The 14,350-nt window shown below is 32.0% G+C and overlaps 2 protein-coding genes across 2 annotated transcripts; one reads left to right on the top strand and one right to left on the bottom strand.

Moving 5' to 3' along the window:
* Positions 1-180: 180 nt before the first annotated feature.
* LOC144848209 (uncharacterized) lies at positions 181-6,260 on the top strand. The gene is made up of 15 exons (XM_078704920.1): positions 181-284; positions 492-557; positions 939-1,192; positions 1,673-1,735; positions 2,098-2,163; positions 2,264-2,315; positions 2,807-3,002; positions 3,485-3,551; positions 3,743-3,812; positions 3,964-4,012; positions 4,306-4,406; positions 4,706-4,951; positions 5,270-5,337; positions 5,424-5,591; positions 5,851-6,260. The coding sequence occupies exons 1-15, from the start codon at positions 185-187 to the stop codon at positions 6,256-6,258; spliced, it is 1,974 nt and encodes a 657-aa protein (XP_078561046.1). The 5' UTR covers positions 181-184; the 3' UTR covers positions 6,259-6,260.
* Positions 6,261-6,725: 465 nt separating this feature from the next.
* On the bottom strand, positions 6,726-10,482 carry LOC144847662 (radial spoke head 14 homolog). Its single transcript, XM_078704150.1, has 9 exons — positions 10,240-10,482; positions 9,929-10,034; positions 9,715-9,801; positions 9,343-9,554; positions 8,779-8,927; positions 8,304-8,420; positions 7,770-7,881; positions 7,535-7,597; positions 6,726-7,161 (listed from the first exon to the last, which is right to left on the bottom strand). Exons 1-9 carry the CDS (start codon positions 10,330-10,332, stop codon positions 7,069-7,071), a joined length of 1,032 nt encoding a protein of 343 aa, XP_078560276.1. The 5' UTR covers positions 10,333-10,482; the 3' UTR covers positions 6,726-7,068.
* Positions 10,483-14,350: the final 3,868 nt, after the last annotated feature.

A 14,350-nucleotide genomic window follows, 5' to 3' on the forward strand; every position in this document is an offset into this window, starting at 1 on the left:
CCTCCCCTAGCTAGGTGGTGGTGCGATAGAGGCCTAGCCCTAGTCATAAAGGCTAGTTAACAAGGCAAACAAGCCTATGCATATACTATATTTTTATACCTTATCTGTTTGTTTTTTTTCCAGATGTTTAGAATGTACAATGATTTGATGTGTTAATAATAAAATAGCAAAAAGTTAAGTAAGTATGGGTAAACGAAAAAAACGCAAGGACACTGCTGTGACAGAAAAAGTAGGCCTAGATCCAATCGAAGAACAGAATCGACTTCGCAGTGCAGTGTTGAAAGGTTACAAATTGTTTTTTTATTTTTTTAATTTAATTTTAATAATTATTTTTTAATTAAAATTGTAAAATGTAATTTTTAGATATCAAAACAAAACATAAGATAGTGATTGGCTTTTGATATTGAATTCAGTTAATAATATAATTGTGATAATATGTAGATTTTAAACAAAAATAAACTTTAATATTTTTTCTTTATTTTTATCTAAAGTATTTAGAGCACGAGTTTCATCACCAGGTGGTGGTCCAGCCATTATTCTACCAACCGAACAACCAGGTTAGGTATTGAGTTCAACCTTAGTCAGGGCCGTAGCCAGCATGAGGCAGACGAGGTGCTCACCTTGCCTAAAATTTATTATTTTCACCACCCACCTAATTCCCCAGCACTGATCGTTGTATTTTATGTTAATAATAATATATTTAAAACATCTTTGCCTCGTCTGTTTTTAGCCTCTCGCTACGGCCTTGTTAGTTATGATGTGTGGTTAATAATCGATTTTCTATAAAAAATTGTCTACAGTCACCTGTAATACCATTTCCATGTTTCATTGTTCTTAAAATACCCATGATTTGTATTTCTATGTCAAGTTTATAAGAAATGTGCTGTTCAAGGTATTGAATTACAGTATTGATGAGTCTGTAATGTTTACTACATTAGTAGAAAAATCAATAGGTGATCTTCAGCTACTTCCTGATCGTGAATCCAGCGAAGATGAGATGATCATTGTTGATCACCTATGTACCAGCAGGCAGGAAACATCTAAAAAAGCCTCACAAAAAGAAAAGAAAAGGAAATCAAGAGGAGATAGGAATAAAGAAAAAGATGAAAGAAATAAAGAAAAAGAAGAAAGAAATAAAGAAAAAGAAGAAAGAAATAAAGAGAAAGATGTGAGGTATAAGAAACATACTCCGGTAAGTTTAAAGACACTAGACCTACAATTTTTTATGTTTTGTAAAAGTAATGCATAGATATTACTTTAAAAACATTAAACCAGGTCATTCCTTGTATTAAATGTACGTTTTAAAGAAACAATGCACTACCTAAGTAGCTTGCATCGAATGTCCTCTTGTGGACTAGCTTAAATAGGCTTAGTTGTGTAGGCCAAGCTGGTAAAGAGCGGTAGCGTAGAGGAACATCGTACGCTAGCTATAGGCTTGATGTGAATATAGCCTCCTCATCTTTTTTTTCTGAAGTGCCCTTTTTAACCTAGAGACTAGCAGCAGAATAGTAAATAGACCTAAACTGGACTTGCCACATGACGGTTTTTCCCCCTTTTATGAAAAACACCCATGTAAAATCATGTGGACATATACTGTAAGTAGGGAAGAGTATAATTTACATAGTGTCCTTTGAAAATACTGTACAGTACGTTTTTTACTGTTTGAAAATAGGTAAACTGTCGAGCAAGAGCTGAGTTCAGGAAACATGTAAAGCGAGCTGATGAGATTGTTTCAGTAAGTATTTCTATCATTTAAAGCTTTATTATTCCTTTCTGCGTTAGTAACGCTTTATTTTGGAATTGTATAGCTTGGAGCTTGAGCTTGGATGCACTAATGCACACATTGATTTCTTCTTTCCCTTTTTAGTTTTCAGTTATTAAAACTTTTTATTTTCAATTTTTAAATGTTTTCTTTTTCAAACAATTTTCAAATCATTGTTTATATATGTATGATTCATGTGAATAAAGTGATTGATGATCATTAATCTATATTTTGTATCTATATTTGTATTACCTACCTAAATAATATTCTAAACAATGGTTTGTTAATTGTAAATGTGATTATTATATTTAAGTAAAGTTTAATTTGTTTTTCAGAAGTCAAAATTGGGGAGGCAGAGAGCACTGCAAAGTTATTCTAGTATCACCCAAAATCGTCTAACGGTAAGGAAGAAGAAAGATTTTAGAACATACATTATAAAGTTAATATTGACGAGTTAAAAAGTATATTAAAAATATTTTTTTTTTGGTTTTTTTTTTACAGAGAAAACTAGGACTTTACAATCAAGGTAAAAAATCAGACAGAATCATTAGAGGTAAGGAATTATGTACAGAAAAAAGTATGTCTCCAAATACTAGACACAGTCTCTGAACACTGGAAACTTTCCCAAAACTACAAACTTTAGGTACAAAAGTTCCCAAATTCTTTTTTTACTATTAAAAACACATTCCAGACTCCAGAAGACCAGATTCCAGAAAACCAGGCATATTGGGCCAGCCCAAAGGTGTCCAGTATTGGGAGAGTTGACTGTATATATAAACTTTATTTTATTTTTTAAATCATAATATTAATATTGTAGTTCATAATGATATAATTGTTCAGTATTAGGGCCTGTGCAAGACCTGGGCATCCACAAAGAGAAGGATTAGGAGATCTTAAAGAAAATAATTTTTTTTAAAAGAAGAAGTATGGTATGACAATCGTGCGTCCCCTGATTGGTCAGTCTTAAATCTTTAACAGCAATATTTTGTGTGTTCCATTCCACTTATTATCTATTGTAATAATTTTACTTCTTTTTCTTTTTAGAACATCTGCCTGTACGTGACAGTGTGTTAAAGAGGACAGAGAAAGATCTAAGGAAAATTCTTGATAAATCAAATAATGGTATTGAATGTCCGTCAACACCACAATCTGCCCCATCATCTGAACATCCACTTAATGTATATGATGATAACATGAACAATACATACTACAGCTGTCAAAGCAGTATTAGTCACTCCAGGTAACTAATTGGACAATAGTATACAAATAATGAATGTTTATGAGTGTAATGGTACAAATAATGGCATGAGGTGAATGACGAAATGTTATATTTCAACAAGGCGAAGCGAAAAATAAAGAAAAATAGTACTATTGAACAACCGTTCAATATTGCGTACTACTATTTCACGCCATGTGACCCACAATCGTCCAATCAAATGACAGTAATTTATTTAGGTTCTATATAATATAGAGAAAACATCTCAGGAAATTATGAAGATAGTATTATGGTATTGTGTAATGGTTAACAAATCTTACAACATGGAATTGTAGTGAAAAAACGTTCTTAAAACTATATTATAGGAACTTGGTTATATTATTGTAATACAGTACTTAATTTGGCATGTACCTGTGTTATTTATTTACGGATGGCGTTCGTCATGAGATTCAATGAATATACTATTTTATAACATATTTTTACCTGGCTGTTATCATTTTTGTTAGTGAAAAGTGGTCTAATGAAAACAGTGAAACAGTAAAGAATCAACTTGAAGAATGTTCATCTTTAAAGGTAATCTTCTTTTTCGGGGTATACATTCGAGACAATAAACATAGTAAAAAAAGGATAAATAGACCGTCCAGCAACAATGATAAAATAATAAAGTATACAGTATAGATGAGAAAATCTATAGAGTTTATCTAAACTATATTTTTAGTAGGTAGGTAATTTTTTGTAATTGACACACCATTTTTTTTTTAAAGGAACCTGATTTAAATAACGTAGCAGAAGAATTATGTAATTCAATTGACCTATCTGTGTTTCCTGGAAGAGGTATTTATTAAAACTTTCTCAAAACTTTAACAAATGCCCGAAAATATCAGTTATTTCATAAAATACAGTAACACTTTAAACCATGGTTCATAATTATGTTTAACTATACTTTACTAATTTATAAAAATATAAACTTTTTTTTATTTTATAGATTTATTTTTAGAAATACAAACGGAGCTTATGAAGACTTTAGCAATTAAGTATGTCTTGTATTTTTCATTCAAAGTGAAGATTGAAAATAAAGATTGAAAGAATTTTTAAAAATCTATAAAAAAAAACACTCTATAATATATTCTGTAAAATGTTTTATAGAATTCTACAGATTTATTTAATTGTATGAATGATGCAGGTTTATTAGATGCTGAGATCCTTAATTTAGGTTTTTTTATTTTTTTTTTTATTAATTTATGCGTAATTTTACTTTCTATGGACAAGAGATTCTGAAATAAAAGATTGAATAAATGAATGAATTATATTTTATTATTATTATTAGTTCTAGAATGACTCCTAGTAAGTTGACCCCAGCCATCAAACAGCAACCAAGAAACTCACAATCTGCAAGAAGAAATCTACACACTTTGTTGTCAAGTGCAGGTAAAAGTAAACAAACGAAAAAAAATCGCTTTTGACTTTTTTTTTGGTAATTATATTTGTCCTCAAGCTTAACAGGAAACTGAGAAAATTCGGATAAGAGGCCCTCCACTCGCCCACAGCAGCTAGCAGTGCAGGCTTATTACCAAATCAGCACACCGGGAGACGATCCCCTACTCTTTGCGAATAGTATATCAAGTTCACTATGCACTATATACACAGGACCATTGACTTTACGTCCCATCCGAAGCAATGGTTAAAGTTATATTTAAAATAAACATTATTTTTGTATTTATGTGTAGAACAACTTCCACATCATAGCGATGTGCAAGAATCACATTCGGAAGTTTGTACTGGTGGTGAAATCACAACAAACTTTGACCCAACAAAGAGCATGACCAGTATTTTTCACACAAGGTCTAGGCGAAAAGATGATTTCAGTAAATTAGAGTACACAAAGTATGATGATGCAAGTAATTTACAATGTACAAAGTTTAGGATAAGGGAAAATACAAGGAATGTACCATGTACACAGTCTAGGCCTGATGGTAAGTGTAGTATAGGTTCTAGATTCACTTAATTGGTAAAAAGATAAATATTTTGGCAGATAAGGCGTTTCATATGTATAATAACACTTGAGCTAACAAATATTGAAACGCTGACTAGAATACCGACAAACATAAAATTGACAATAACTAAATCTAAAGCTCTGTCTACACTATCAAACTTTATGTGACCAAAAAATGTGATGTGCCCATAAATGGACATGATGACATCATATCACTACCATATTTGGGCATATCACTTTTTTTTGGTCAAACTTTGATAGTTTAGACATAGTTTTACGGTGTACCATTTCAATTCAGATGAACCTGCTTTTAGTCTCTTTCATGAGGACAACGGAAACTACAATAGCCATGGAAACAGAAATGAGGTATGATATGCTTGGATTTTAATTGCTGATTGTGAAATCAAAACATCACTATTACAGATTTACTCTGTACTTCTTATTTGCAACAGATTCAAACAACAAGTCATTTTACGACAGCAACAACGCTTCTAGATTTTGCTGAGAGCAGTCATCACCAGGGACATGACAGAGAAACAGATTATGGTCTAAGCGCAATGAACATGATTAGAAAAAATGAGCAATCCTTATTGCAAGCACACGATGCAGTTTCTACACAGGTATACAATGAGCCTAATATATCATAAGCCCTGTAAGCGAGGGGTCGCAGGTTCGAATCCCGCCATAGACATTTTTTCATACAACTAAATAAAAAATGGAACTTCTGCCTATGAGCTATGCTCGACGCGATTATGTTTCGAATATGAGCACTGTTTCAATAATTTGACAGTATATATAACGCAAGATATATAAACGTCAGTTAGAAAAAATATTCTAGCCAAAATGATTAAAATCTGTTTTTTTTTTATTAAATTTCAGATGCCATATGGTAGCAGTTTGGATTTTCTTGATGAGCTAGATAAAGGCCTGTTGCATAGCACTGTACCTCATTCGCAATTTGACCCACATCACCAACACCATTCAGAAACAACAGCCATCTTGTTTTCTCCAGAAGAATTCAACCTCACCAATCCAAACTTGATGACAAACACGGAAGACCTATTCTACGAGCCTGCTCTGTTCTCCGAAATTTCACCAATGAAAGGCAGCGTTTATCCCAAGGTCAAAGGTCATCATAAGGTCAAAGGTAATCATAAGAGAAGGTGTTGGCATGTGGAGAGTGACAGTGATGATTCACCAGTACTCTGCTATAAGTGTTTGGATCCCATTAAACCTCCAAATGTTGATGGTTACTCTCCAAAATTTCATCCTCAAAAAATGTATTAACTATAAACATACTATAAAGCAATTGGAATGTTACTGTGTTGTCTCTGTGTAATGTATATCAAAAGAAACCCCCTCTGTTAAAAAAGTTAATATTTAATTATAAATTTAGTGACAAATATTTATAGATCTAAATTTTATACAATAATTCTGTAAATGATTGTAAATACGGTACTTCTTAGTAAAAAAAAACACATAAAACCTGCCTAAATTATTTGCTATTTTCAACTTTTAAAGGCAAGATATATATAAGGTTGTATGATATTACAATTTACAATTACTACTGAAAACCTATCCAGTCTTAGCTAGCCACCATGTAGTGTTGTTTTGCCTGGTAGGCTAATCACAAACCATACTTAAAAAGATAAATAAAATTAGTTAGAGATGTTGATATAGTTTTGTGGCATATTTGTAGCACCCCTCTCCAATTATCATTGAGGCAAAACAAGTTAAATAATGAAAAGAAACCTGAATTTATTGGATTTTAATCAACCTATTTATTTACAGTCCATGCACATAATATATATTACATATTTACAAATTGAATACTGTATTAAATGGAATCTTTTTATTCCTTCAATATTAATAAAACTAAAAATCAACAATTTGGGTGGCTGCTTATAATATTGAGATATGCATGACCATTTTTGTAACTTCACAAACATTGGCCTGGCCTGTGGTTGTTAAAATAACACCGGTTAATTAATAGTGTTTAAATTATTTAAATAAATGCATTTTACAGCATTAAAATGGCCCAGTTATGGAAATCAATTATGTACAGTGTAGTTAATTACTTAATTAGTAATACAATGACTATGGTTTCCAGGTGATAACTTTAACAGCAATTTCAGCAGCTTTCCTGACTGCTTCAGTTGGTTCAAGGTCTTTGTTAGTTTTTATTTCAATCTGTAAAAGGAATGAGCCAATGAAAATACAGTAGAACCTCTATTAATGGGACACAACAAGTGTCCCTTTAGGCGTTTCTCCTGAGTAGTGGTGCCCCCTTAAAGGGGTTGGCCTTAGTTAAAAAATATAATATTGCCCCTTGTTTCACTGGAACGTGTCCCCTTAATAGGGGTATCTTCTGAATAGCTATGGCTATTTAGTATTAAAACATATAATATTGCCCTTCGTTTGTTTCTCGGGAACAGTGTCCCATTAGAGGCATCTCCTCCCGAATAGTGGTTGGCTATTTAATATTAAAAACATACAATATTTTGTCCTTCCTTTCTCAGGAAAGAAAGGGTTCAACTGTATATCAGTATTTAACATTACTTACTCTGTCAACATATTTTAATAATTCCTTTCTTGCCTGTGGAGCCTCTGACAAAGTTGTAATTGCCTGAATATATCAAAAGAAAAAATTTAATTTTAAAAAGTTTTTAACACCACCATATTTTTCAGACCCACTAATATTGTTTCATAGTATTATTCAATTAATATCTTTGCTGGGAAGTTTACACTTTAATTTAAATGTAGGCAATAAGATGATCACAATATGAAAAATACTGTACCTTAATAGCATTGAGTCTAACTTCACTGCTTGGGTCACCTACAAGGCTGACGAGGGGCGGGATAGCATCTGCCTTCAAAGCACTGTACTTTCCTTTGGTTGTTATAGTTATTCTAAAATACCACAAATACAAAATACAATCAATCAATCTTTATTTCCATCATAATCACACAAACAAAAACAAGTAAAACATTAAGATGTACAGCAGGTAAAGCCTGAAAAACATTTTACACATACAAGTTAAGATGAGAGTAGTAGTACAGTACTAGTAAAACATAAGTGATATTTATAGAAACAAATCTTGAAACACATTCATGTTTTAAGCTCTGTCTACACTATCAAACTAGTTTGACAAAAAAAAGTGTGATGTGCCCAAATATGGTAGTGATATTCCCAAATATGGTAGTGATATGACATCATCATGTCCATTTAATGGCACATTTTTTGTCACATAAAGTTTGATAGTGTAGACAGAGCTTAACAATATGTTATTCAAGAATTTAGCCGTATGTGATTATGAAAAGATTGTTCTTACGTTGCTATGGCTCCCGACGCTTTTGCTCGGACATCAGTGTCACTGTCTTTGAGAAGTTTCGCAAGGTCAACTAAACTGTTACATTCACATGCTTTGTTCTTACCATCCAGAGGAACACTAAAAAAAAAATAATAATTTATTACAGTACTATAAAATGGTTTGAATTTGTTCTGATTATATTACTAAAGCTCTGTCTATATAGGTACTACAAACTAGTTTGAAAAAAAAAGGTGATGTGCCCAAATATGGTAGTAGTGAAATGATGTCAACGTGTCTATATATGGCACATCACACCTTATTTGTCACATAGAGTTTGATAGTGTAGACAGAGCTTAAGACAATAAATACACTATAATACAGTGTACTAAAAATGTATTTGACCAAAAATTGTCTATTTTTTTTAATCATCCACTAGTATGGCATATAAATACAAATGCATGGAGTAATATTACACCATGGTAAATGTGTGACGTACCTCAAGTCCATTATGTCCCTAGCTGCCTTAGCTCTGATTACAGAGGACTGATGTTTTAATAATTCTGTAAACACTTCCATCCCACCCGCTATTAGTGCTTGAATCTGCTCTAACCTCATACAAAAATGCAAAGTATCTAAGATGTATTCCTGTGAATAAAAGGTAAATTAAATTTAAGTCATGCAAGTGGGGCTAAACATTATCAGCTAAGGATCCCAATATATGAAACTACAATATAAAAATCTACAATATAAATTATCTAAAAAATCAACAACAAACAACTTAACAAATATAGATAAAAATGGTAATTGCTATTTTGTCCTAGTAATAATTTAAACTCTATATAATATTGTTATCATATGTTTTGTCCTGATTATATTTATAAATCTATATTGTACTTTTTTATGTTATTGTTTATATATTCATAAATTTGTTTTATTTTTAAAATAAGCTTGCCTGTTCTTCAATCAACTTATAAAATTCAAAAGCACCAGTTCATAAACTGTCTTAAATTAATCACATTTTTTTGTAACATAAAGTTTGATAGTGTAGACAGAGCTTTACCTTAATATCATCTACTTCGATTTTGAGTTTATCAACAAGGATTGGTATTAGACTTGCTTCAACCATACCCTCGGCACCTGGGTAAAACTCGCATAGCATTTCAATTGCCATGTGGGTGTTTTTTCGTACTATGTACACATCATCGTCAAAAAGTCTTGACAGAGGAATGATGATGCTTTCATCTATAAAGGCATCGCGCCCGCTATTGTGTCCTAAAAATAATAATAATAAGTTTAGAAATATTAAGTGAGAATATGTTTTCTATAGAAATAGGCCTCCAGTCATCTCCAGAGTGGCTGGTTTTGAGTTGACATAGGCCTAATTAGATATTTAATTAAAACATTCATGTTATAACTTTTTTTATTTACATACCGGAAATGATATAGAGAACTTCTGTTGTTTTATTTCTGACCGTTCCATCAGAATCTGTTAGAAGGGTTTTTAAACTTGACACAACACCTGTAATAAAAAAAAAATTATTGAGGGTCGACGATACTAATTTATTAAAAACTTGCACAGAAATGCGACACTAAATGTGTTTCTTTCAAACATAGTACAACACATAACATTTTTTGGTGATGCTTACCAACTCTTAATGCTTCAACTATATGCTCAGGATCATGAAGATAATCGCACAGTGCCATCAATGCTCGTTGTCTTGTTATCAATTCAGGATCATTTAATTCAGAGTTCTGTAAAAAAAATAAAATTTAAAATTAAGAATTTAAAGAGTCTTACTTATATTGGGCTAGGCCTAGCCTATTCTAGGCTGCAATCAGGCCTACAGGGCCTAGCTAGTTAAACAAAAAGAGTAAGACTGTTGTCCTAGGCCAGACCCTAGGCCTACAGTAGTACTAGGCCTAGTAGTAGTAGGGACCTACTAGACCCTTTACTCACCAGCTTAGGAAGTGCCCTATCGCCGTACGCAAGTGGTGCTTTAGTTGGGTCAATATTTGGTGGAAGACGAGCAGATATTCTTGACGTTGCCATAATAATGGTGAAGACTCAAATATATTAAAATAATGTAAAATAATTGATTTTGAATAAAATTCAGAAGGTGGTGTGTAAAACTGCATTAGCCTAACACAAAACTTGTTTTTTAACAGATCACGTCGTTAGTTTTTTCGGTATTATTGTTGATTGTTGCTAGGTTTGGGATTGTACACATGCGCATTGCTGCTATATAGATTCCACATCAGTATGTACCCCCTCTAGAGTTTGAGCATTTTCCAACATTTTTAACTATACCAAACCGAATTTTGGATGTGTTTTCTACTATTTTTACCTTCTTCTTTTAAGTGTTTTATAATTGTCTTGTTTTGCCCTGCATATGATTGGTCCTGCAATCTGTAACCTGGGATGTTTGGTACATTCTTATGTATTTTATTTTAAATAAAGAATGATGACGATAAATAATTAAATTATAATTAATAAAAACTACAAATGAAAAAAGGGGGCATACATAGTCTGAACGAAAGTTTATTTTAAATACATAATAATTATATAAAACCTAGTCCTGACAACTACATTATTTGGAGAAAGTGTTATACTACGATATGTTAACATATTCAGTCTATTGGTTTTATCGGATTTCTTAGATTAAGTTCTTTATGGATATTATTATGTGGTCATGATATTCCGAAATAAAAAGATGAATGGATGGATGGATGCAATTAATGAATGTTAAATGAAATGTTAACAGAGATTTAGTATGAAATAAAAGCGGGACGAACCCACAAGTGACATTAAAAAACGAATGAAATAGGACCTACTAATAATGATGGTTCTCAATTGAATGAAGAAATGTAGTCTGGCTAACCTAGCATTTATAATACTAATTGTATAATAGATATTACATAGCGATTGGACAGTCATGTTAATTAAAGATGTGTGATGATTCTTTTTTAAATAAATCTGGAAGGTATCTATATACTAAATTTTGCTTAAATTTTGGAATTTAATTAATATTAGGTAACCATGCATACCCAAATTATACTTTTTAATAATATGCATAATTATACAATGCTTTATAATATACGGACCGAATTAATTGCGCCAGTTGTGCCCAAAACAAACCAACCCGACATCTGCTGCGCGCGAAAACCCAAACAGCTGATAATATCGTTTTATTTTAATCTTTATTCAGGCAATCACTGCTCTTACAAATGTCACTCTTTACAAATCATTAATTGATTAAATAAATTAATTTCAAAAGAAAACAATAGAGAATGTTAATAATGATATTGTAATGAACCTTTTTCTGCTGACGGCAGCCATTGTGCGCAGTATATAATTAAGCTCTTGAGATTTTAGATTTAGAGACTATCGATACTTCAACGAGTTTACAAGTGGTCGAGTCAAGACCATTAACTGTTTTTAAGTAGATTATTAAGTAGAAGAGGACAACTTGTTTTTGGACACATCAGGGGTCAACCAATATGGGTATCTCCATAATACCTGTAGTGTTTGCTATATGTGTAATTGTTCCAGCGGGCTTAGCGCAAACACCTCCAAGGTAAGAAACGTCAAGTTTATCGTATTCATTTTTTTTTTGTAGAAATATTTATCGCTGTATAAAATCACTTAAGTCCTTAAGTTATTCATTTTAAAATGTATTTATTTGTTATTTATTCTTTATAAATTGTTTTTTTTTTGTTAAGTGTCCTCCACGAAAATGAAGATTGATAAAATCAGACTTTGAATATGCCATTTTGATATTTTTAATTTAAGTTAATATCTTACTTCGAAAAAAAACCCCATGTGTTCACTTATTTATTTATTTGTTGTTTATTCTTTGTATATTTTTTAAAGTGTATTTTTTGTTAAAGATGTATTGTCCCACGAGAAAGGAAGATTAATAAAATCAGACTTTGAATATGCCATTTTAATATTTTTAAATAAAGTTAATAACTTACTTCGAAAAAAAACCATGTTTTTCACTTATAAAAAGTTCAACGACAAACCAATTTGACTATTGCCTTAAATTACATTTCTTTAGATCAAATTGACTGAAATCAAACTGAATAACTGTTAAAATGGCATATTCAACAAACATTTGTTTTAAATTATTTTTTTTCAATTTGTATTTAAGTCGTATTTATTAACATGCATTAGATTTGAACGGGCCGTTGCGTTTCAAATTGTTTTGTTCCCGACCCAAATTGTACCTTTTTTACGTGTGTGTATGACTTTATGAACGTGAACCGACAAAAATACTTCTTTGGAAAACATTACTTGACAATCTCCCTGGCCAATCGAACGATTGGTCAGAAAATCGTTAGATTAAAATAAAAATTTTCGGGTAGAAAGACAAATTTCTTGTTGTAGGCCTAAGGTGTTGTTTTAGGTGTAAGTACGTGGCCTCCACCATATAATGTGTAGTGTGTGACGTGTCATGAATATTTTAAAGTTCTACTATGGAAAGTTTGAGTAATATAGAGGGCGTAATCCCGCGGAAAATTTAAAGGCCAAAGATCTCATTCGCGCGTGTTTTATGTTGTGTTGTGCAGCGGATTAAATAATAAATGCAAATAATAAATTGAAGGCGTTAAATGATGCTTAACAAGCCTATTATAATCTAACCTTAGGCGCTAACCATAATCGTAATTTTTCCTCCTTTGTGTTAGAGATAGGTTTAGGCCTAGGCTAGGCCTACTCGCTGTAAATTTAAGGTAGGCCAGGGCCAGGCCCAACTAATGTCATGAAGGCCTAGTGTAGCGCCTACTATGCCGGGACTTCTTTGGCTAACTTTAACAAGCCAGACAGGCATATCAGCCTTACGCGATGTCATAATTACTGTTTTAGTCTTATCAAACATAACACTAACAGTATTAATATAGTGATGGTGTATGCGCTATCTATCAATCGTTTGTTTTTTATTTATTTATTCAATTTTCTGCCATATACAATACAAAGAAGACAAAACAATTATAAAAGGGGACAAGGAAAGACCTGCTAAACACCTATGCTAGTTGGTCAACCGTCTTTTATCTCATTTGTTTTGCTCAGCTTTTAATATTAATTATCTTATTTGTTTAGCGAGAGCCATTACTGCCCCCAAGTGGATGTTCAAAATGTAACAGAGACCGACACAGTGGCGTGTGCTGATATTGGCAGTTCTGCCGTGGTGGATGAAGGATGGTTAGCAGACACCGGAAAGTCTGTATTCTCTGACGAAAATGGCGTCCTTACGTGCCATATATACAGGTAAAAATAATTTTGTTCTGGTATGTAATTTGTATAAAATATGTACCCACATATAAAACAAAGGCCAAGTAATATAAATTAAAATGCGTGTCTTTTCTTTTCAGAGTCATTGAAAAAGAAGTAACCATTGAAGTTTGTTGCGATGGCTGGGAAGGATCAGTCTGCGAAGAAGGTGAGCATGTGTTTCTAATCAGGCCTATCTGTGTCAAACCTCCCTCCCATACTTCATGTTCATCAGTTAAATTATTATGAAGTAAATAAGTAAAATTTATTTTGTCCTACAGCAATTTGTGACCCAGAATGCTTGAACGGAGGTGTGTGCGTATCACCTGACATCTGTAGCTGCACGTCAGAATATGAGGGCGCTTACTGTCAAACTGAAATAGGTACGTAAAACCTGTGGTTTTTCTGTAGCATACTAGGTAAGCTACTACTAAACAAACTGGATAAAAAATGCTAGATTTTACTCCTAAGAAGTGTATCATATTGTGTTTACACGATATGCGATTAAAATTTGAATGTTATGCTGATCTATATAATTAGTGGTTGTTTGTTTTTCTATTTTTTCAGCACAAGAAAATAATGAAGTTCAGTCTGGTAAGTAATAATAATTATAATTTAATTTGGTTACATTTTCATGGCAAAAACATTTATTATACTTTTTCAATATATTTTAATAAAGAAAAGTTGTATGGTTATACTGGAGCAATACAAATTTAAGCGATAAAAAACTGTACATTTGATAACAACCATCTATTGTATTTTAAAACAATTAACTTATTTTTTTCTTGCTATTTAAACT

Source organism: Antedon bifida, chromosome 7 (assembly GCF_963402885.1).
Source record: "Antedon bifida chromosome 7, ecAntBifi1.1, whole genome shotgun sequence".
NCBI classification, from domain to species: Eukaryota; Metazoa; Echinodermata; class Crinoidea; order Comatulida; family Antedonidae; genus Antedon; species Antedon bifida.

Coding starts and splice junctions, on each gene's coding strand:
- LOC144848209 (XM_078704920.1), top strand. CDS start 185: ATGGGTAAACGAAAAAAACGCAAGGACACTGCTGTGACAGAAAAAGTA. Junction 3,003..3,484: donor AGCAGTATTAGTCACTCCAG/GTAACTAATTGG, acceptor CATTTTTGTTAG/TGAAAAGTGGTCTAATGAAA. Junction 3,813..3,963: donor ATCTGTGTTTCCTGGAAGAG/GTATTTATTAAA, acceptor TTTATTTTATAG/ATTTATTTTTAGAAATACAA.
- LOC144847662 (XM_078704150.1), bottom strand. CDS start 10,332: ATGGCAACGTCAAGAATATCTGCTCGTCTTCCACCAAATATTGACCCA. Junction 9,802..9,928: donor AGTTGAAGCATTAAGAGTTG/GTAAGCATCACC, acceptor TTTTTATTACAG/GTGTTGTGTCAAGTTTAAAA. Junction 7,882..8,303: donor GCGTCGGGAGCCATAGCAAC/GTAAGAACAATC, acceptor GTGGTATTTTAG/AATAACTATAACAACCAAAG.